We start from the raw sequence: 22434 nt of genomic DNA, 5'->3' as shown, positions 1-22434 counted from the left end.
AGCCCTATTTGTAATGATGAATACACTTCCTTTCTCACTGTTGCACTGTATTGGACAAATGCATATAATGTTATATTGCGCTAAGTACAGAGCAGTAAACTCTCTTGTAGGCTAATCTATTTGCAAGACATTTGTCTTTGTTTCTTTTTTTCCTCAATCCACCAGCAGAACCGTGTCGTGTGCATGTACACTCTGTTCCGTTAAACTCTCACTGCTCTTATGTTGCGGTGCCTATGGTAATTATGTCATTATGCAGGCAGCACGCTGTCGTCTTGGAGCGCGCGTGTGTGTAGAGGCAGCATTAATTAAGAGCTAGTTAAAGTGGCGCGGGAGAAATTGAGGTTTAGAGACTGTGAAATCTCATCATCCTTTGACATTCAGAGGTGCGCTCTCTCTCTCTCCCTCTCTCTGTGTTTCTTTTCCTATCTTTCTTCCTCTCTTTCCCCTTTTGCTTTCCATCTTGTCGGAGAAGTCACGACAGCCTTCGCTGGAGAGACAAAGGCAGTGAGAGAGAGAGAGAGAGTAAACAGTAGTGGATTCCCCCTCTGGGAGACTGACAGTTCAAACTCTGCGGAGGCTGCGAGTGCATGTCTGCGTGTTGGGGGGACTAAAATGTGTGTAAATTCTGCCTTTGAGGTATTCTGACAGGGTGTCAAGCTGCGTCTGCGAGCATTAGTGTCAGCTTTGTACTCTCGCAGTAATAACCTCCAGCCATAATGACAGCCCTCTCTCTCTTTCCCTTTCTCTCTCCCTCCTTTCCTCTCTCTACTCCTTCTCTGCTCTCAGCTTTTGTTTGTCTGTTATGTTTGTCGGCCTGATGGAGGTGAAGGGCCGGGCTTTTAAGCGCGGCCGGGGCGGAGCCGCCGCTGAGCGCGGGCCCTTTTTGAGGATGAATAATTAAAGGATTGACCCGCAGGTGCCTGCGCCGTCTGATGGAGACCTGTCAGCTTCTCTGTTGAACATTACAACACGCCGTTGATATTTCCGCTGGCATTTATAAATGTTGAATGGGGACGTCCTATTAGCCATGCATAGAGAGAAATAATGGAGAAGGAAGAAGAAGTGGGGAAAGCCGGAGACGGACAGAAAGATGTAGAAAATCAGACAGGAGGTGGAAGGCAGGTGTTTTGAGGCGAGAGAGGGAATGAGTCACGCGTTAATGTTGGTTGGTAAATCCTGTTGCTTCATTGATGGAAAGAGCACCGTACAGAATTAGAATTCAGTTCAGTTTCAGTACAAACATTGTCGCAAAGCAGCTGTCTAGAAATCCAGGTCCAGCCTCCTAATGAGCAGTGCCAAGGAAGGATTTATTAGGGGGACATGTATGGGCTACAGTTGTGCACAGGCACCTAATATGAACTTGTTTAAGCAAATGAGGTGCCAGTGTTGAAATATTGAAAGCAATATTTGGGTATCATTTATGTTTTAATATGAGAAAACATACAGAAATATACAGGCCCAAAAATCAAAGATGTTATGCTTTAACGGGGCCGTAAACTGGGACAGTTTTTGTATTTTTGAGTAAGTGTGGATATTATATTACACTTTGCTATTTGCCAAGTTAACCCTTGTGTGGCGCTGATGTGTTTGTTACTCACCACATTATTGGATTTTTAAATCAGTGCAGCCATAACAATTTAACTAAACTACCAGATGTTTAAAATATCACAATGTGCAGTATAGGGTTCTCCTTTAGCAGCTGTAGCCAGTCAGCAGCCTGTCCATGTTGTCCACCCTCACACACACACACATTTAAACACATACACATGTTTAAACAAAGTATGCAAGCTTAGTTTGACTACATTTATTTGAAATGATTATTATATATGTGTGAAAGCTCGCACAATTAAGATTAAGGCAGTTTTTCAGCATAGAAATAATGTATTGTTCTGTTGTTTCCAACCTGTCTAGTTTTGACTAGCTACAACCATGTAGTCTATGTGATCAATAGCGTAGCTATGGGCTACAACCATTCGGTTGTTATTGATAATGGCTATAAAATCGATAAATACAATTCATCATTTTTCTTTTTACATTTTGTATGCATGAGCATTTTGCACTCCAGTCCGTTATTGGAAACTCCAGTTCTGATTTTACTTCATTTACACACAGGCAGCGGACAGCGAGCATCAGGAACAGTGTTGTTCACGCTTAATCTTAGCTTAATGTTTTATAGTTTTGAAGTCTTTTCACACCACATAGGTTTTAAACATTCACATCAATGCCGATGTTCTGTGAACTCAAGGGGTTCCACTGATTCACTCTACCGTATGTAAATGTAAAGAGGCTTTGCGGCTTTGCTGTCTCCTCTGGTACGAATGGAAACTGTTCTTGAGATACATAGTATGTAGCTGAAAATACCCTCTGTATTAAATAATAAAAAATTGACATTATCAATATTAATCCTGATTGATCAGTTAAAATGACCTGTCCCTGTCCTGCTCAACATTATGTAGCGAATCTGAGCTCCAATCTCAGTTCATTAGATTGAAAGGGATTGCTGCCAATGTTCTGTAAAGCTTGTCTGACACTTGCTCTGAATGAATACCCTTGAGGGTGGAGCCTGGTTATGTCAGGCTGCTGCTCCAGAAACAAATGCAAGAGAATGCAGAACCCTAACCAACATGGTTCCCTCTCTGTAGGTGCGAGTGCCACGGCCATGCGGACAGCTGCGACACCAGCGTGAGCCCATACCGCTGCCTCTGCGTCCCTGAGAGTCATACACAAGGAGCTAACGTGAGTCCTGGAGGGGACGTCAACTCCCCCCAGCCCCCCATTCACTCCTTTTCTTTTTTTTAATTAACCACTTCCCCTTAATGACGTGCAAAAGTTGCTTTTAATGAACAGCGCCCTCAAAACGGGCCTTAATGGAATGAGGGAGGGAGGGAGGGAGGGAGGGAGAGTACCACACGCATATCCAGTTTCCTGAAAGAGAACAAACGAGAGAGAGAGAGAGAGAGAGAGAGAGACACGGGATGGAAGGAGAGGAGGAAGTGGTTTTGCGGGCAGCACAGCTCTAATCGCACCGTCCCATCAGCCCCTGGGTGTCTTACTGATGAGTCCAGCAGAGGTAATTATATCTCTAGGAAAGCTCTGATGACACTGCTCACACTTTCACTGGTGCCACATCACACACACACACACACACACACCACACACAGACACACAGACGTACGCATAGACACTTAGAAGTAGCTCAAGCTTGTTACCCTGTTCTTCAGTGGTCAAGACCCCCATGGACCCTCACAGAGCAGGTACTATTTGGGTGGTGGATCGTTCTCAGCACTGCAGTAACACTGACGTGGTGGTGGTGTTTTTAAACACTGTGTCCACTCACTGTCCACTCTATTAGACACTCCTACCTTGTCGGTCCACCTTGTAGATGTAAAGTCAGAGACGATAGCTCATCTGCTGCTGCACAGTTTGTGTTGGTCATCCTATAGTCCTTCATCAGTGGTCACAGGACGCTGCCCACAGGACGCTGTTGGCTGGATATTTTTAGTTCTCAGTCCAGCAGCGACACTGAGGTGTTTAAAAACTCTGATCCACTCAGACCAGCGTAACACACACTAACACACCACGTGTCAGTGTTACTGCAGTACCCAAATAATACCTGCTCTGTGAGGGTCCTGGGGGGGGCTGACCATTGAAGAACAGGGGAACAAAGTATTCAGAGAAACAGATGGACTACAGTCTGTAACTGTAGAACTACTGAGTGAAGCTATGTGGTCAGTGGAGCTGATATAAACGACAGTGAGTGTAGAAACAAAGAGGTGGTGTTAGTGTCACGGCTGATCAGTGTATATTTTAAGCCGTCCTTTCTACCATTCCTTTCATAGTGCTGTCCGTCCTTGGTATCCATGTGTGACAGGTAGTAAATTTACAAACAGTGTGTTGTGTTTTGATGACAAACCACTCATTAGCAACTAACAGCTCCACTGAGGCATAATGAGGCTCTTCTGGTCAACTAATGCAGTAGTTTCTTTCTTTTAGCCAAAGGTGATTTTCAAAGTGAAGTAAATGACTTTTCAGTGCTGTGTATATGGGTTTGGTGACAGACATGCCTATTGGTTATCGACTTGGATTGAATAGTTTAGGACTGAGATAAAAATAAGATAGAATAAGATTTTGAAAGACATGAATGTGAACTTGTTAAAGGCGAATTCCACTGATGTTTGAAAATCTCTGCATAATACAGCTGTTGTAACCAAAGTCTTTCAGAGTGATTTGATGTGAAATGGTTAATTGTAGAGAAACTTGTTGATTTAGATTTCTTTACAGTGCTGGTGATGGGAACCAGGGATCGCTGTGTCTGCAGCACAAATAGCTTTTTTATTTACTCTCTAAAATCACCAGTGGCCATTTACATGGCTTAGTTTGTGTATAATGTTGATAATGATACTATTTTGCCTCACAACATCCTGCAGGTTCCTCTCCATCATGAATGGTTTTAAAAAGATGTTGGGCCAACACTTAATCTCAAAACTATTGTAGAATAATTTCTCAGACAATAAGCAGCTTATTCATTATCATTTCTGTAAATAACTTTCTGTAAGGTAGCTTTTAGAGATGTTAAACTCTCTCATGTTTAAGTTTGGTTCTCATCACCATCAATGGGAACAATTGACTCTGACTAACTAACCATTAACTTACCCAAAAATTAAAAAAACGAACAGCAGAATTCTCCTTTAACCTGAGACTTTAATTTAAAAAGTCTTTGTAAAACAGTCCCTGGAATCTTCATCACCATGTGTGACCGTCACACAGTCCAGTCTCATGCTTCTTCCATAATAGAGAGGACTATGCTAGTTGTAAGTGCCCCAAATGCAGCTCCGCCCCTCCGGCCTTCACGTCACAACGCACAAGCACGGTGTGGACAAGCCTTGAGTTATGCATTGATTGTTTACGTTCCACAACTCAAACTTTTATAAACGCCGCTTTCAACTCCTGTAATACCTTCTCTCCCTAAACTCCACTGAGAGTCAGTGTGTTTCCCCATGCCAGCCATGTGCGCTTGCCAACACACAGGCAGTGAGTCCCATATTAAACTTTTAAACCTGATGTTTGGTGATTTGAATTATTCACGAAGGGCCATGCATAATTCACGGCCAGTCGCGGCTTTTCTCTCTGCGCCGTTGTTGTGTTCACAGAAACAAACCGGGGCCACATCGAACACATTCGCTGAAAGTGGGTTTGTATGTGTGTGTGTGAGAGAGAGTGATAAACATCAGCCTCCTTGTGGCCCTAAACGGCCCCAGACCTGAACAGCTGGCTTTGAGGAGGGACTGGGGTCTACCCCGCAGCTATGTAGCCTGCGTGAGCGTGTGCTGGAAACCCAGACATGCAGCATTTAAACAGGCCGCTGTCCTCTGCACGTCACGCCACAGAGCGCCAGCGAGAGTGCTGTCAGTGTCCCGTTTCTCTTTTGGTGCCGCTCGGCTGAGGCCATTGTTTTTATCGAATGAGGAATTCCATCAGGTGGTACAGGTAGTGGTGTTGGTGTGATTGGAGAGTTTCAGGAAAGTTTATGTGGAAAAATTGGTAGCACCGACTGAGGGTGGGATTAAAGTTACATGTCTTTTTAAAACTTAAAATAAGGGCTGTCACTGTCGATCAGTGGGTAGTTATGTTTACTGCGTTACAAGTGAATATTTGATGGGTTTGTTCTTTCCTGAGTATTTTACTGATGGCATAATGCCACTTTTTCTTTTCTGATATCTATACTAATATTAAAACCTTGCTTATTGACTGATACTTACACAGATCTGATCATTTTTCTCTAAAAACTACACTGTACTATACATATACTATTCTGTCCTTTACAGGAATATTTACTTAGTTTTCCATGTAGCCCAGAGGTTTCAAGTTTGGCATTTGCACAACATATGATTGCATTGAAATGCTTGTGGTGAGGCTCAGGTAATCGCTCTACAGCAGGGCAGCATTATATACATACTAGAAACAATGCAAACAAAGCAAAACAAAAAAAAACAACCTGAAATATACCCAAAAAATACAGAGACAGGTGGAACCTATGTAAGAAAACTCTCTACTCTGTACAAATAAATTAGACAAAGGATAGTCTGGGGAGAGAGACTCTGTGTGTGTGTATGTGTGTGTGTATATGTATGTGTATATATGTATATGTATATGCTGGAGCCTATCCCAGCTGTCATTGGGCAGAAGGCAGGATACACCCTGGACAGGTCACCAGTCCATCACAGGGCAGACAGACATTCATACACAATCACACACACTCACTCCTAGGGGCAAGTTAGCACATCCAATCAGCCTGACTGCATGTTTTTGGACTGTGGGAGGAAACCGGAGTACCCAGAGGAAACCCACACAGACACGGGAAGAACAGGCAACTCGACACGGGAAGAACAGGCAACTCCACACAGAAAACACCCTGTGTGTAACAGTAAGACAATAAACTCTGGTTTACTCTGTTTAAATGCCAAAGTCACTGCTTAGCATTTTCCCTTATGTTTAAAATTTAAAATGTTTATAAGTCTGATAAATATAGAGGGATTTCTCTCTATATTGCACAACTTGTGTTCACAATATGCGTCTAAACAAAAGAGTTGCGATGAAGCATCCATATTTTGGAAAAGTATCGAATGTTGCGTGGGTACAATGGGAATTACATGGATTAAAAAAAAAAAATAGCATAGTTCAATCAGGTGGATGTAAACAAAATCATTCAGAGTGGTTTGATATTCTGTGAAATGCTTCATTTTAGAGAAACCTGCCAGTCAGAATTGTTCACAGTGGTGGTGGAACCAGACATCTGAAGTGTGAGATATTGTTATATTATAGCTCTGAGGTAAGATTTTGGCCTAAAAGTATAGAAAATACTTTTGTGGTGATGAGCGAAATGCAAAATAATACCCAAAGCTAACAGATTTTTTTTCACAAAACTCATGAATTCATGTAGGTTCACTGGTCATTTTGCACAGTAAATAAAATGGCTATATTTTCATTGTAGACATCCCAACTACTGGTTCCTTTCACCACCACTATAACGAAATCAAAGTCAGTACGTTTTGAATTATTCGTAATTTAAAAATTGAACAAACGATCTAGGATGGTTACTGTCTAATTTCTGAGATTCTTTTTTAACAGATTAAATTTAAAGGTGGACACAGCTTCACTGTCAGTGTGTCTAATGGAAATCCTTTGAAGTCCAGACTGTGCGTACTACTATATTGAAAACCGGCCTGTTCACTCTACACCTTTGAGACGTCTACTGCTTTAATAAATAACAAAAGATGTTCCTGTGTATTACTGATTTTACCCCACCAAATGGAGCATATCTACACTCTGTGCTGGACATTGTAAATGGAAATGCCTGTCCGTCTGTGTGATATTCAGCGATAGATCAAGTGGATATAAGTGATGAATATTTAACTCCTCTGCTCTGCTGAATGCTGCATCGGAAATGATGAATTCAAAACCAATCCACGCAATTTCTCTGCTGACATTAAAGAGGCAAAAGTCACCCGACACATGCCGGAATGATCAGTGCTCTCTGTCAGAGGCCATGCTTACCTGGAGTCTGTAGCATGGAGCTCTTTTACAGCTGTGCCTATTCAGCCACACGAACGTCAGCCCTGAAATATTCCTTCACTATATTTCATTCTCAAAGCACTTACAAAGCTTATGTACTCTCTGTGTGATCTGAGTGCAGTATTTCCAATTAGGGAAAAATGTTATTAAATGACAGTTAAACAGTTCCGGCCACGCAAGCTGATTGGTTGAGAAGCATTTTTCACAAATGCCGTATCACTCCGCTGAGACGCCGTTGCTAAGCAACGACTTTGACAGCTGTAGGAGACGCTCAAGACATTTGAACGTTTGTACTTCTTACTTTGCCACAAACAGAAAACGGACACTGTTAAGATCACATTTGACCGACAGCCGATTTGGTCAGACTCTGAAGATGAGACGACACTAAATTCCCAAACTGTCGTCACCACTGAGCAGCTTTTCAGTCGGCAGCTGAGACAGAAGAACAGCTAAACAACCTGGAATCAGCCAGAAATGAACCCAACACCATTCGCCAAACTAAATGGGCTGTAAGATGCTTTACAGACTGGCTGGAACAAAACAACATTAATACTGATCTGGCAAAAACTGACAAAACTGAGCTGAACTTGATATTGTGGCAGTTTTATGGCTCAGTCTGATTTGGTCAGACTCTGAAGATCAGACTACACGTTTGGTGAATGGTGTTGGGTTCATTTCTGGCTGATTCCAGGTTGTTCAGCTGTTCTTCTGTCACAGTTGCCGACTGAAAAGCTGCTCAGTGGTGATGACAGTTTGGGAATTTAGTGTAAGGAGCTGGAGAACGAACTGCTGACTCTGATGTAGCAACAAGCTGCTTGTTAAGGAACTATTCATTTAAATATAGGGTTTAAATGATTTCCACATCATTGCATTTTGTTTTCATTTACATTTTGCACAGCACCCCAACTTTTTGGAAATCTGGCAGTTTCTTAGTAGAGATTTACTTTATGTGATATGCAATGCCTGCAGCTGGTAATGAGAGTAAACTAAAATTCTCAAGATTTAACTCTGACTCACTTGACTCAGACTCACACCCCAGTGACTCGAGACTCGGACTTGCATGAAGCAACTTGTGAACGTCTCTGACGTTTCCTCACCATCCTCTGTAATGGAGCGAACTTTACGGTATTCTCTCATTCTCACATTTATCTAAAGAAGTGTAGAATGTCAGTGTGTTGGTATGCAGACTCGTGGGTCACCCTGCAGACCCCCGTGGCCTTATCCAAAGCGGCGGCACATGGCGGCGAGGACGCTGTGTTGGCAAAGCATGCCAAAGCAGCGCGTTTTGAGGGAGACTAAAGGTTAACCGCAGGCTTTCCCCTGCAGCAGCCACAGAGAGACCTTTCCTGGGGGAGCGTGAAATTAGCCATGGCATTCGCGCAGGCCTTTCACACAGGATGAGGACACACTCCTCCCTCCATCCCAGGGCTCTCACACACATCTCCATTCATGCACACTTCCCTCATCTCTCAAAATGTTCACTTGGCAAGCAGTGTGAAGGAAAGCATGGCTTCTTTTTGTTGCTGTGAACTTCTTGCTGTCAAAGTGTCTTTCACAGTTCTTTCATATTTTTACTGGATTCTTAATGAATCTGAGAAGAGTAGATCTGGGATCATATTGTTATCTATTAGTGCTCATTGCTGGCACTGAGTGAAGTGATCAGAACTGATCCTGAGACAGCTGCCTTTCTGCTTAGAAGCTTTGTGAATGACTCCAATACTGATCTGCAGTATTCTGACGAGCCTTTAACCAATCATTGAATGTTTTATTGTGGGCTCTGAGCATATAAGTGGTTGTGGGTGTTTGGATGAATCAAGGTTGCGGGCTCCTGAGTGGCTCAGTCTTCTTAGGCCTGTTAGCTCCATCATCGGGAGACCACAAGTTTGACCCCTGGCGATGCCACAGCCATCCCTAATTGGGAGTTGAAAAAAGCATAATTGGCCTCGGTCTCTTGGTAGGAAGGAGGGTTCTCCTTCTACCACCTACCACTCAGCATGACGAATGGGCAGTTAGTGTTCTCTGACGAGCGTGTTGAGCTGTCCAATGAGTGGCAGTTTGAAAAGACACTGTTGTGGGGCTCCCAAGTGGTACAACTGTATAAGCATTGGCCCTATCACGGGGAAATTACGAGTACAAGGGATCCAGGGAGTACAGGATAGAGTAATTTGCCTCACAAAATAACTTTCTTCTCCTTGCCATTGCATTAATGGCAGTTTAAAAAGATGCAGTGGTCTAGAGGAAGCTTGGTAGCGTTGTGTGATGAGGAAGACCTAGCCAGCAGGTGGGAATTGGCTATGACAAAATTGGGAGGAAAAAGTTGGGTAAAAATCCATCAGTGTGTTTTAATGTACTGCAAGGTATATCGCAAATGTGATACATTGTAATCATAATACAGGGGGATTCAAAAAGATTAATCCGATTTGAAAGCACCATATTTTTCCAACTGTGAGGCGTCTAGGAACCAATCACAATCCAATTGAAAGAGGGGGTCATAGAGTTTCTGCCTGTCAGTGGAAGATGGCTCCCTTCAGTCTGAGAGGAGATGAGACCCCTGAGCAGAAAGCGTTCTGCGTTCTCCACTTCAATAAGAGTGAATCCGTCATAACTGTGCAGTGTGATTTTCGTGGGCAGTGAAGCTCCAACAGCTCATAGCGTTCGGCGTTGGTTCCACAACACTGGATGATCTCCGAAATCGCACTGAAAGAGCCGTGAGTGCAGCGACACCCGACATGCTCAATCCAGTACGGGATGAATCTGACTATGGCGTTGATGTTGTCTGTACAGCTGGAGGAGGTTCAGACTGAGACCTTGTACAATTACATAATAAACTTTATGCTCATTTAAACCATTTACAATTCACTGCATTGATCTGTAATGATTTACAAGAGAAATAAATCATTTTGAAATCGGATGAATCTTTTTGAATCACCCTGTATTATCACAACCACCAGGGTATATTGTGGTTTTTCCATCTGAATTTACATGACCAAATCGCAAATTATTCAGTAACTGCATTAAATAAATGTAATTTTTTTTATTTCTTTATTTACTTTTTGTAAAAGTTCCCCTCAAATTAACAGAAAATGTGTTTTATGATCATATACATATTGCTATATGCTTACAATTTATTGCTGAAAGCCAAAAATCTTAGACACTCTTTGTATTTATTTATAAAATACAATAAAACATAAATATTTATAAAATATAATATATTTTTTACAGAGCAGATCACTGAAGTGTTCAGAGTTCAGCTTCTTTTATTATAAGGGTTTAAATGGGTTTTACCCATCTATTTGACTGAAGACCATTCCAGCTCTCATACGACCCCCACCTTTAGAATGTAGCTTATGAAATATGAAAGTTATGAAGAATATGACGAAGTGCGTTTTGGCACCACCGGTGGTCCAAAGGAGTTGAAAAGGTTAACATATAATTCTGAGTTATTTTAGTGTTGCATATGGACCCAACACACAAAGATACTGGATCTTATTGCTTGTAAAATATTATATACATCAGTATCTTCGGTGTAGATTCCACCACACTATGTCGTGTGAGAACTGCGACTCAAAGTTCCCAAGTTAACCAGCGTTTTATTGTTGAGTTGGCTGATAATTGCAGGCTGCAAAAAGTTGCTTGCAAAGCAGGACTTTGTCATTCAGTGGATCTTGGCTTATTTTATTACCTGATTGTTCCAATGAGCTCAGCTGTACTTCGACAGATCATGGACAGAATTTTAAAGGCATAGTATCAGAGACCACTTGATCTCAGTGTCGGGCTCATCACCGGTTCTGTTTGCTTTCAGAGCTTGCCAGCACACCAGCTCTCTGATTAGGAAAGGGCCATGCGAAGATAAACTCTTCTGGTTTAGTTGTATGCTAATATATTCATCTACTCAAGGTTTTAGGTTGCAAAATAAGCAACGGCACCTTTTGTTTATGTTGCAGTTGAATACGCTTAGCAGACGGTGCATGCAAATGCAGGGGTTTAATGGAAGTTTGTGGAACTTGAACCCCAGTTTGTTAATGGAGCTTCAGGCTTTCTTGGGCTATATTTTTGGTTAGGCTGAAAAAGATAAATTGTGCTAATTTTTAAACATAAAAACGCTTCTTCATAAAGCGCCGTTTCCTTCCAGAGGGTTTAGCCAAGATCTGACTTTAAACCAACATTGATCTTGGTGTTGCTCAGTGGTTAGAACACATTTGTTAAAAACAAAGAGAAACACAGCGCATACTGAACTTACTGGAACAGTGAGGAAGTTGTTTTTACAGGTAATGAAAGGAGTTTAGACAAAACTACAGGTTTGCCTCTTCTATTTATTGGCTTTTCTGAACGCATGTTTTATTGGGTTAGTATAAAAGCACTTTTGTGCGGTTTCCACAGTTTAGGTGACGGTTTAGGTTTAGGTTTAAGTTTGGGACAAGTGAATGGAGATAAATGAAAAGCTGTAGTGGTGCCCCAAACACAAATTACACTGAACCTTCAATCCACTGACATCACTATCTTCTCAGGATCTTTAATAAGATGCTTTTCTAAGCCTTTAAAAAGGTACATACAAAAGGCAGATGCTTTCAGTGGGTCACAGGCTTATACATAGTTTGTGCCTAAGGGATCATACTGGTATCTCTGGTCAAATTACGTGTTTTGTTGATTTTTTTTTTTTAATTGAAAATAAATAAACACAAACTTTGCAGCAAACTAGTATTTAAAAAAAGAAAAGCACTAATGGTGGCACACGCAAAAGTTTGGACACTGTACCGTCACTTTTGGCAGATATCACAGCTTACAAATGCTGTACGCAAAAGTTTGGGCACCCTGGTCGAATTACATGTTTTGTTGTTTTCTAAGTGAAAATAAGTGCACATCCTTTGCAGAAAACATCTGCACATCACTGTTTATTTGCTGAATTTAACATACGTTGGGAAAAAACTGAAAAAAATAAATAAATTGCGGCTTGTGGAAAGTTTTGGCACATTATGTATTTTATGTTTCATCTATTTCAATATATTAAACTCAAAAAATAAATAGAAATTGTGCACTACAGTTTGAAGAAGAGATGTCTTATTTAAGTCTGTTCCCTGTAGGGGTTGTACTAACTTATTTTCACTTAGAAAATGTAAAATCATTAAACATATAATTCGACGTGTAGTTTGGGGAGGCACCCTGGTCAACCTGGGGAAGAACCTGGCTGGGAAGCCAAAAGTGAGCTCAGGAACACACACAGAGAACAGCGCCGGGGCAAAGCAGAGCTTTATTTACACATAGCTGAACATAGAATGATACATAAACTGAAATACAGCCTGTTCTGGCTCACAGCTAAGACAGTGTTCTCTCTTCATTCCCTGCATGTGAGCCTGGAATGCACTTTTTTTGGGAGCTGTGACGACAGCTTAGCCTCTCCAGCACCACACACTCTAAAACAAGGGTGGGGATATTTGGTCTTGGAGGGCCACAGTTTGATGATTTACCTGCTTAAAGCACATCTACTTCAACTCAGCAGTTAGTTATCAGGTTTAGATGTTTTTTCAGAATAGAGCAATCAACAAACCGCTGGGGGGAGTCCAGCTGTCAGTGAAACACCACATACGCACTAGTGAACACACACACTAGGGGGCAGTGAGCACACTTGGCCATAGTGGTGGGCAGCCCTATCCACGGCACCTGGGGGGCAGTTGGGGGTTAGGTGCCTTGCTCAGTCACATACTGTTGGCTCAGGGGATCGAACCGGTGACCTTCCGGTCACAGGGCTGGTTCCCTAACCTCCAGCCCACGACTGCATATATAGTACAGTATAATCTCCTGCTGTATTTCTGTTACATTTAACTATGTTTCACATGATATGATGAATACCTGAATCCCAGCTGCGTCTGCCCACCTGTCTGGTTGATGCTGTGTATAAAAGGCTGGAGAAGCGGGTGGTCCATGTCTGGCTCCTCTAGCATCTCGTCCACCAAATTAGCAATTCCCCCTGGGCCCATGGCTCAGTATGGCTGCTCTGACAGCAGGCTAGTGTCAGGAACGTCCGCCACAGCTTGAGCCATCACTGGGGAATCCCACTTTTTTAATCCATTTTTAATCGTTTCATTTGATGGCTCTTTTGTCCACTGTAATTTGCAGTGACTGCTCACGAAATCAAAGTCGTTACCAGTAAAAGCTCAAGACCCCCATTTTTATCAGCTTTTTTTTTTTCACTTAATGCTGACATGAGTGTTAGTTGGCTAAATGGCTGTGTTGTTGAAAGTCACTTTTAATACATGCCCTGGTTGGTGTGCATTCCGGAAACATGTTTATTTGGATTTGAGTTTGTTATTAATGTACATGTCTTTTGGTTGTAAAAGACAAGGCTGTCATGATTAATCAATTCAACTGAACAAAAAAAATCTATTCACATTTATCTTCTCAGTCAATCTGAAATGATTAGTTGGCAGTTTGCCTGACGGTAATGCGTATTTGAAAGTCTTGTTACACTAAGAAAAAGAACCTAATGAACACATTCATTTATATGTGTGTTTAACACTCCTTAAGTTCTTATTTGAACGTTGGGATCTTTAGAGCTGTTTGCCTGGGATTCATTTTACATGTGAAGGTGGAGTAATGTTTAGTACTGTTTGGATGGGATTAGTTTGGCATCAGGGAATTGTGTAATGTAATTATTACTGGTGTGTCTCTTTAATTTTAGTCTTTTCCAGTGTCAGTCATCTTTATGGACTGCACACTTAGTAAAGATCCTGGCAGCTTTTACCTGCTCTAACTAAACTAACTGTAGAAAACGAGGTGCCAAAATGCAACTGCTACACCATTTAATGTGGAACAGGAAATTAAATTAAGAAGCCAACTTTAGTTTTGTATGCAGAAAAGACCCCGGGTTATATTAATTTCAAACGAAGATGTACTTGTATTCTCTGAGGTCCAAACCAAGACACGATATATTGTCCTACCTGAAGTGAACAACTCTGAACACTGAAACTTTAAAACATGTAAGACGACAGAAAATAATTAGATTTTATGTGATATTTCAGTCAGTAGGTCGGTAGGGAGGGAGGGAGGGAGGGAGGGGGGTGGGTGGGTAGGGAGGGAGGGAGGGAGGTAGGTCGGTAGGTAGGTAGGGAGGGAGGGAGGTAGGTCGGTAGGTAGGGAGGTAGGTTAGGTAGGTAGGGAGGGATGTAGGTAGGTAGGGAGGGATGTAGGTAGGTAGGTAGGTTAGGTAGGTAGGTAGGGAGGGAGGTAGGTAGGTAGGGAGGTCAGTAGGTAGGTCGGTAGGTAGGTAGGTAGGTAAGGAGGAAGGGAGGGAGGTAGGGAGGGAGGTAGGTAGGTCAGTAGGTAGGGAGGGAGGTCAGTAGGTCAGTAGGGAGGTAGGTAGGTAGGTAGGGAGGGAGGGAGGTAGGTAGGTAGGTAGGTAGGTAGGGAGGGAGGAAGGGAGGGAGGTAGGGAGGTCAGTAGGGAGGTAGGTAGGTTAGGTAGGTAGGGAGGGAGGTAGGTCAGTAGGGAGGTAGGTAGGGAGGGAGGTAGGGAGGTAGGGAGGGAGGTAGGTAGGTAGGTAGGGAGGGAGGTAGGTCAGTAGGGAGGTAGGTAGGGAGGGAGGTAGGGAGGTCAGTAGGTCAGTAGGGAGGTAGGTAGGTTAGGTAGGTAGGGAGGGAGGTAGGTCAGTAGGGAGGTAGGTAGGGAGGTAGGGAGGGAGGTAGGTAGGTAGGGAGGGAGGTAGGGAGGGAGGTAGGTAGGTTAGGTAGGTAGGGAGGGAGGTAGGTCAGTAGGGAGGTAGGTAGGGAGGGAGGTAGGTAGGTAGGTAGGTAGGGAGGGAGGTAGGTAGGTAGGGAGGGAGGTAGGTCAGTAGGGAGGTAGGTAGGGAGGGAGGTAGGGAGGTCAGTAGGTCAGTAGGGAGGTAGGTAGGTTAGGTAGGTAGGGAGGGAGGGAGGTAGGTCAGTAGGGAGGTAGGTAGGGAGGGAGGTAGGTAGGTAGGGAGGTAGGGAGGGAGGTAGGTAGGTAGGGAGGGAGGTAGGGAGGGAGGTAGGTAGGTAGATAATAAAATAGACATAAATTAAGGTAAACTAAGAGAGTAGGAATAAAAGTATATGTATTGCATATTTACATTGCATATATGACAGATTTGTTGTATTTACATGAGAGCAGGTGTTGCACTAGCTGGTATGAGGTACTTACAACACAAGGAATATAAGAATAACTATGAATATCAACATGGATGCATTCATATACACTCACACACAATGCATGTGTATACAAATATATATATATAGCCCCTAAATACATTTGTGTTTACAGTATTTATTGGGGTATGTGTACATATGTATGTGTATATATATGTGTGTGTGTGTGTGTGTGTGTTATATGCTCTGTAACTAAACATAATGCTTTAAAATATCACTTTATTCCTATACAATGAACTGCATTACTTTAATCCTGTACAAATCTTTGTTAATTCAGGTTTTCCTGCAATAGCTCTTTAAATCAGTATCTGTTAATACTGGAATGTTGCTGCTCTTGAGAACTATTAGAATACATTAGAATGTGCAGTACAAATGGATAGTAAACAGTAATTCTAAACAGTTATTAACCTTTATGGTAAAGAGCTTTAGAATGAGAAAAGAGCAAATCATCATGATTGTGTCCTGGAGCATAATTTGGGTCTGAAAGGGTTACATGCAGAAATTTCATTACAAAAACAGTTTCTGGATGAAAGTTGGTAAAATTACATGACCTCACCCCCTCATGTAAAAATCCTGACTATACTGGAAAGGAAATGCATGGTTTGTTACTGTTCAGCAAAGCCTTTTGTTTAACAACAAAATACTCTGTGGATTATTGGTTGTTTGCTGTATGTATAGACTGATCTGGCTCTTCCTCTCCATACAGTGTGAACGTTGCGCTCCGCTCTTCAACGACAAGCCGTTCCGAGCAGGTGATCAGGTGCAAGCGTACAACTGCCGCCCATGCCAGTGCTATGGCCACGCCTCGTCCTGCCACTACAACGCCAGCGTGGATCCTTACCCCCTCGATCACTTCCGCGGCGGAGGGGGAGTTTGTGACAACTGCACTCATAACACAACAGGTAACAGTGCCATAACACATATTACAGCTACGCAATAAATTGTTCCTTTACTATCGCAACCAGAGACTTCGCAAAACTGATATCACAGAGCTGTAAAATATGAAAACTGCCCATAATCAATCACTGAATGTTTTTGTGCTGTGAACATCCTGACCAATCACAGATGTTGTATAGGTTTTTAGGGGTTTAGTGGGGAAGTTACTGTGTTGAGCTGTGCTGATTACATAAAGACTATAGCAAGTTGACAAGCAGTACATTTTCCAAATATTGTGTCCCACATGATACGCGGTTATAGCCTCATCTTTCTACATACTCCAATAAGCTACTGTGGTGAAAAACAAAACCATAACAACATCACACACACATATTAGCAGGAACAGTTTTTTTCATATCCCAAGACTTAAAACGGTCACTCATAATTAAACTTGGCTTCTTGGCTTTCACACGTCTTGGTAGGAATCCTTCACAACAGCGTGGTGGATAAGAGAGCTGAAAAGTCTAAATATTAGATCAGAGGGAAAACAGATGGAGGTTTAATGAAGTAAATCAGGCCATGCTAACTGGTTCACTGTTTCATATGTTGGGCATCAGACACAGTGGCAGTTAGGGACCAAAGGGGACATTAAAATGGACACCTTGCCTCTCTCGAGACAGCGGTGTGTTAATTTGAAATCAAGGTCCTGTGTGATTGATCCTGTCCTTGTCTTCCCCACATCCCGTGGATGATCCCCTAACACAACACATGTTTGATGGAAAGGACGGAACTGTGAGCGCTGCAGGAGTCTGTTCTACAGAGAAGTCGGCACGTCGCTGTGGGCCGAGGACGTGTGCAAACCGTGTGAGTGCAGCAGTGCCGGGACGATCAACGGCAGCCTGGAGTGTGATCAGGTAAGTGTGATGTATAGTTGTATGCAAAAGTTTAGGCGCCCCTGGTCAAATAACTTGTTTTGTTGATTTTCTAAGTGAATATAAGTCACACATCCTCCACAGGGAACACACTGCTGCACATTGTAATGCACAATATTGTTTTATTTTTACCGATATGTTAAATTTAGTGAATGTATTGTTCTCTGTAGAAGATGCGTTAACTTATTTTCACTTAGAAAATCAACAAAGCATGTAATTTGACTGGTTATGTTGACGTTTTTACATACGACTGTGCATGCATGAACACACTGTGTCCTGACTGATATGAAAATTATATTTCCAATATCGATTTAAAGGGGCTAAAAGTTGCGATAACTCATCAGAAACGATATCAGCCAATATAATTTAATATGGTCAAAAAATAAACAGACTCCAATGCTTAGTTAAACAGTGCTTTACTGACTGATATTGTTGTCTTATGTGACTGTCAGGTCTCAATTGTCAAACTTCTTAAATTCAAACAGCAGAAACTCATAAAATGTTTGCTGGAGTAATTTCTATATTTAAATGACAGAAACATTGTAGTGCCAATATCAGTTGAATAAAATTGTACGTGGTCAGTTAATCCGCCTTCGGTAGTTTTTGTTATACTGCACTTTACTGGCTGATCAGTTGTCAACTGCCACAAACTCATGTAAACAACAGAAATAGGAAAAGTTTTGCAGGTGGAACATCTCAGAGGTTCTTGGCAATTTTGTTGGTTTCTGTTGATTATTTTTATTTATTTATTTTTAATCTGTAGTCTTCACATGTCCTTATAAAGTAGGTTTGGATCGTGGCGACGCCACTGGTGCATCACAATGACCCAGGCTGTGATAATCTCACAGGTGTGAGGCGGCTGAAGTGTTCAGAGCCAGATGATATCCTGGGGCTTGATGTCTACAGACCTTAGTCCTTATTGTCTTCTGACAACCATGTAGACAAACTGTATTGAATACACGTTTCATGATGCCTGTTAGAAAACGTACTGTTTCTGGTTGTTATTTTAACATTCAAATTTACGTTCTTCAGAGATACATTACATCTAATATGCCAGCACTCCAAGATTGACCATTTCCCAGATTGTCCAACCTGGCCCAGGCTGCTTTCACTGTCCGCAAAGGCGAGGCACAGCTCAGCTTCAACAAGCTGCTAACTTTGCAGTTTCTGTTGTATAAGTGATATAAGAAGGTATGAGGTCGTGATGTTTTGGCTTATCGGTATATAAGTCACACAAACCTGGTTCCATTCCTCTCCTATCTGCAGACATTTTCATGCTCCTTCGTTTGAAGCATTGGCTGAATTTTTATATCAGCGTGTTAAACTGTAGCACAGATCTCATCAAGAAACAGCAGAGGCCTTTGTTCCTTTGCTTAGTGACAGACTGGAAAATTCCACATTCATTTAAAGCTATTGGCCCATTTCATGCTGGAGACGCCTGTATCGACGTATCGGCCGAAGACTTTAGTATTCACACCGGCGTTTATCAGTGTTGTGATCGGTAAGGGATTGCAGTGAGTATGTAAAAGTGTCATTAGGAGGCCCCTCTCTCTCTGGAGAATCCCCCCTCTGCTCCCCTCTACCCAAGCATCACCAGAGCCTTTTCAGAGGGCTGGGGCCATCCTTGTCAATAGATATACTGGATGACAAATTCGAAATCAATGGCCAGGTCAGACCCGTGTTGAGATTGTTGCCTTATTTAAATTCCGGGAATGATTATTTCCTTAATCTCTCGGATGGCTTCATTTGTCGGACTGTGCCGTTGCTGTGGAGCGCTGGGTAGGCTTTGGAGCTGTCGGTTTGTCGCACAGTACCGGAAGACTCGCTCGTGCTTGGCATACTGATAATGAGTAAGATAAAACAAGATTTCCTTTTCTGTTAATTAATTAATTGTATAATATAATGTAGCAGCTCAAGAATTTCATATCTGCTGTCACTTTCACTGGCGCTTAAAGGAATGTCTGAAAACACTGATGTGGCCAAAATGAGTACACACAGAATGCATGCTAGTGAGGGCTAATTAGCATGCTTACATGATTCCAGTGTTTCCTGTTTCTGGTCCTTTTGTGTTTTTCCTACTTTAGCAAGCCCATTTTAACAAAGCTCAGACTTGTCGATGCCGGTTTGAACACGTTTGGACAATGGTGTAAATTTGAAACGTCACCGAAGTTTCTTTTCAGCCTTTTTGATCACAGCTGTAAAATTAACGCAGTTTCCACCTGTTTTGGAGGTGCCTCAGTTCAACTCTGCATCCTTTTTTTCAGTGGTGTTGATGGAATATATTTCAGCTTAAATATGTATGATTTCCCAAAGTGAACTGAATTTCCATCTCTGTAGGTGAGCAAGAAAATCACCCATTTTAAAGATGTTTATGTTGTGTTTTATATTATGGCTGTTGCGCACAGATTTTTGATATCAAGGAAGTTGCAGCTCTGCTGTTAGTTTTATCTCGGCAAGGCCGTTTTTGTGGATAAGTGTCAGTTTTGTTTTTGCTCACTAGCAGCTCAACACAGCGTTACAATATTTCAGCAACCGCAGTATCCTAACTAATCTGACAACAGAGCTGCGGGGGAAAAATATTTTATTGTATTTAAAATATTAGTCGATTTCCATTCCACTAAGAATTCCCTGAAGCCCCCCCAACGTTGCAGTTTTCATATATATTATAAATGAGGTTTGAGGTTCTGCTGGTAAAGAAAAAAAAAACATTTAAGACCTGATTCTCATTTTAGTCAGTAAAGTCAGTCTTTTTAAACTGCTGGAGACTTTTGTTGACCGGATTAAATTGTATCAGCCAGTGATATTAATCATCTGAAACTTAGCTCCTTAACCCTCCATATGGCAGCAATTACTTTATCTCAGTTTTACTAAAAAAGCAGTAACATAAAATCTGTGTTTTCCCATTTAATTGTGGAAAAAGGGTCTTTTACTTTGAAAGGACAAATACTTTGACATCACATGACCAGGAATTCTTATTATGATGTTGTTTTTACCATACGTTCCAAATACCAATTGTAATTGTATTAATTTCCAGTATTTGTAAATATTGGGTAGTACTTTTCACCAAGCATAAGTTGGATTTATTTGGTCTTGTTTTCAATAAAAGGATGTTTTTAGAGAAAAATTACATTTTATGGTGCTTTTTTTTTTTAGAATTTATGGTGCCATGGTATGATCGTGCATTGTTGCCATATGGCAACAGTTTACCAAATTTTCAAATGTTACCGTTATGTAAGTTTATTTACATAAATTTAAATACCTAAAACACATTAATACATTTTTTATCATGTGCGAGTAATAATTCATGCAATAATTCTAGTATACAGCTTTAGAAATGTAATGCAACAACTGCGCGTGAGTTCGTCATGAATACTGACTTCTCCTCCTTTGGCGGATTTGGCAGAGCTTGCCAGTCTAGCCCTGTTGGCTGCATCATCGCACTTCAGTCACAGCTGAAACGTTCAGCCCCATCAGCATCAGCACTCGCAGCTTATTTCTCACTGACCTCTTTGATAGCTAGTAATTTCAGCCATCCAAACAGAAGAGCCTCAGTTGTGGGAGATAACCACAGTGCTAAACTAGCTGACCACACACTAGAGCCCCCCCAAGTCCTTCCTTTTTCTTACACCAGTAATGGAGATAAAAAGCATCCCAGTGGGGGTCAGCAAGGGGGGGTGAGGTGTCCATCCGTGACACACGCACACTTGCACTGTGCTGCCGGAGTGTCCTAATTGGAGCACCGTCACGTGCTGCTGTCTTCTTCCTCCACAGCTGGGGGGCCAGTGTAAGTGCAAGCGACGTGTGTCTGGCCGACAGTGCAATCAGTGCCAGCATGGATTCTACGGGCTGCAGTCTGCGCTCGCTGACGGCTGCCGAGCCTGTAACTGCAATGCCGCCGGGACGGCACGACCAGATATTACCTGTCACCAGGACTCAGGTCAATGCCAGTGCAAGGCCAACGTAATCGGTAGGTATCAAACAGCATTGCACCCACTGTCTCTCTCTCTCTCTCTCTCTCTCTCTCTCTCTCTCTCTCTCCCTCTCTCTCTCCTTTTCCTCCTCCTCCTCCTCCCTCTTTCTCCCTCATCCTTCTCTCTCCTCCTTCTTGCACACTCTCCTTTCTCTCTTCTCTCTCTTTCTGCCTTCTCTCTCTTTCCCTTCCTCCATACCCTACCGTTTCTTCTCTCTTTGGCTCTTCCTTCCTCTTCCTTCCCTCTCTCTGTCTCTCTCTCTCTCTCTCTCTTTCTCTCTCTCTCTCTCTCTCTCTCTCTCTCGGTTGTTCGGACAAAACCTGGTAACTTTCAAGGTAACTTTCCATTGTTAATGGAAGAAGTTTTTCCCATTTCTATTGGTCCATTTTTTCATTAAATATTCACACAATTGTCGCAGCCAAGAGCTCTCTCTTCTGCCCAGGGTCTGGACATTTATAAGTAACTCTAATATTATTTGCCCTAATAAGTGTCTATAATCTAACGTCTTTAATTAAAAGAATCAAAGAATTTCTATAAAAATGAAAAAGGATAAAAAGGAATGAAAGAGACTTCAGACGCTGAGTTCCTGTGGAAGGAAGGAAAAGGCCTTCGCTTAATTGAGCATCAAATGGCAAGATGGTTCCCGATGTCTAGGTGTCCACATACTTTTGGCCATATAGTGTACTAAGGGTGCTCAACTTTGTCTTCAGTAACATATGCGTCCGAAGCCAATGACAGTTTAGCAAATTCTTTACTCTTCCAAGTGAGGATAAAGTCACCAAGCACTATTGCATCACCAATAAACTAGAAACTAAACTAAACTAATAAACTAGAATGTTATGTTGATGTGTCAATCATTTATTTTTAATTTGTGAAGAAATTTAGTAGTTTGTAAAGAGTTTACTAAGCTGACAAAGCTTTGGT

General features: G+C 42.1%; 1 protein-coding gene across 1 annotated transcript in view; it reads left to right on the top strand.

Annotated features, from left to right (window-relative positions):
- The window catches only part of ush2a (Usher syndrome 2A (autosomal recessive, mild)), a 399698-nt gene that overhangs the window by 37918 nt on the left and 339346 nt on the right, over nucleotides 1-22434 (top strand). The window contains exons 8-11 of the mRNA XM_036594065.1: nucleotides 2643-2736; nucleotides 16438-16633; nucleotides 17391-17521; nucleotides 21311-21506. Coding sequence (XP_036449958.1) covers nucleotides 2643-2736; nucleotides 16438-16633; nucleotides 17391-17521; nucleotides 21311-21506 — 617 coding nt within the window. The remainder of the gene's footprint in view (nucleotides 1-2642; nucleotides 2737-16437; nucleotides 16634-17390; nucleotides 17522-21310; nucleotides 21507-22434) is intronic.

This window comes from Colossoma macropomum, unplaced genomic scaffold, assembly GCF_904425465.1.
Source record: "Colossoma macropomum unplaced genomic scaffold, Colossoma_macropomum, whole genome shotgun sequence".
NCBI classification, from domain to species: Eukaryota; Metazoa; Chordata; class Actinopteri; order Characiformes; family Serrasalmidae; genus Colossoma; species Colossoma macropomum.
The sequence above is the reverse complement of the archived record's forward strand: the minus strand, read 5'-3'. Positions and strand labels throughout refer to the sequence as shown.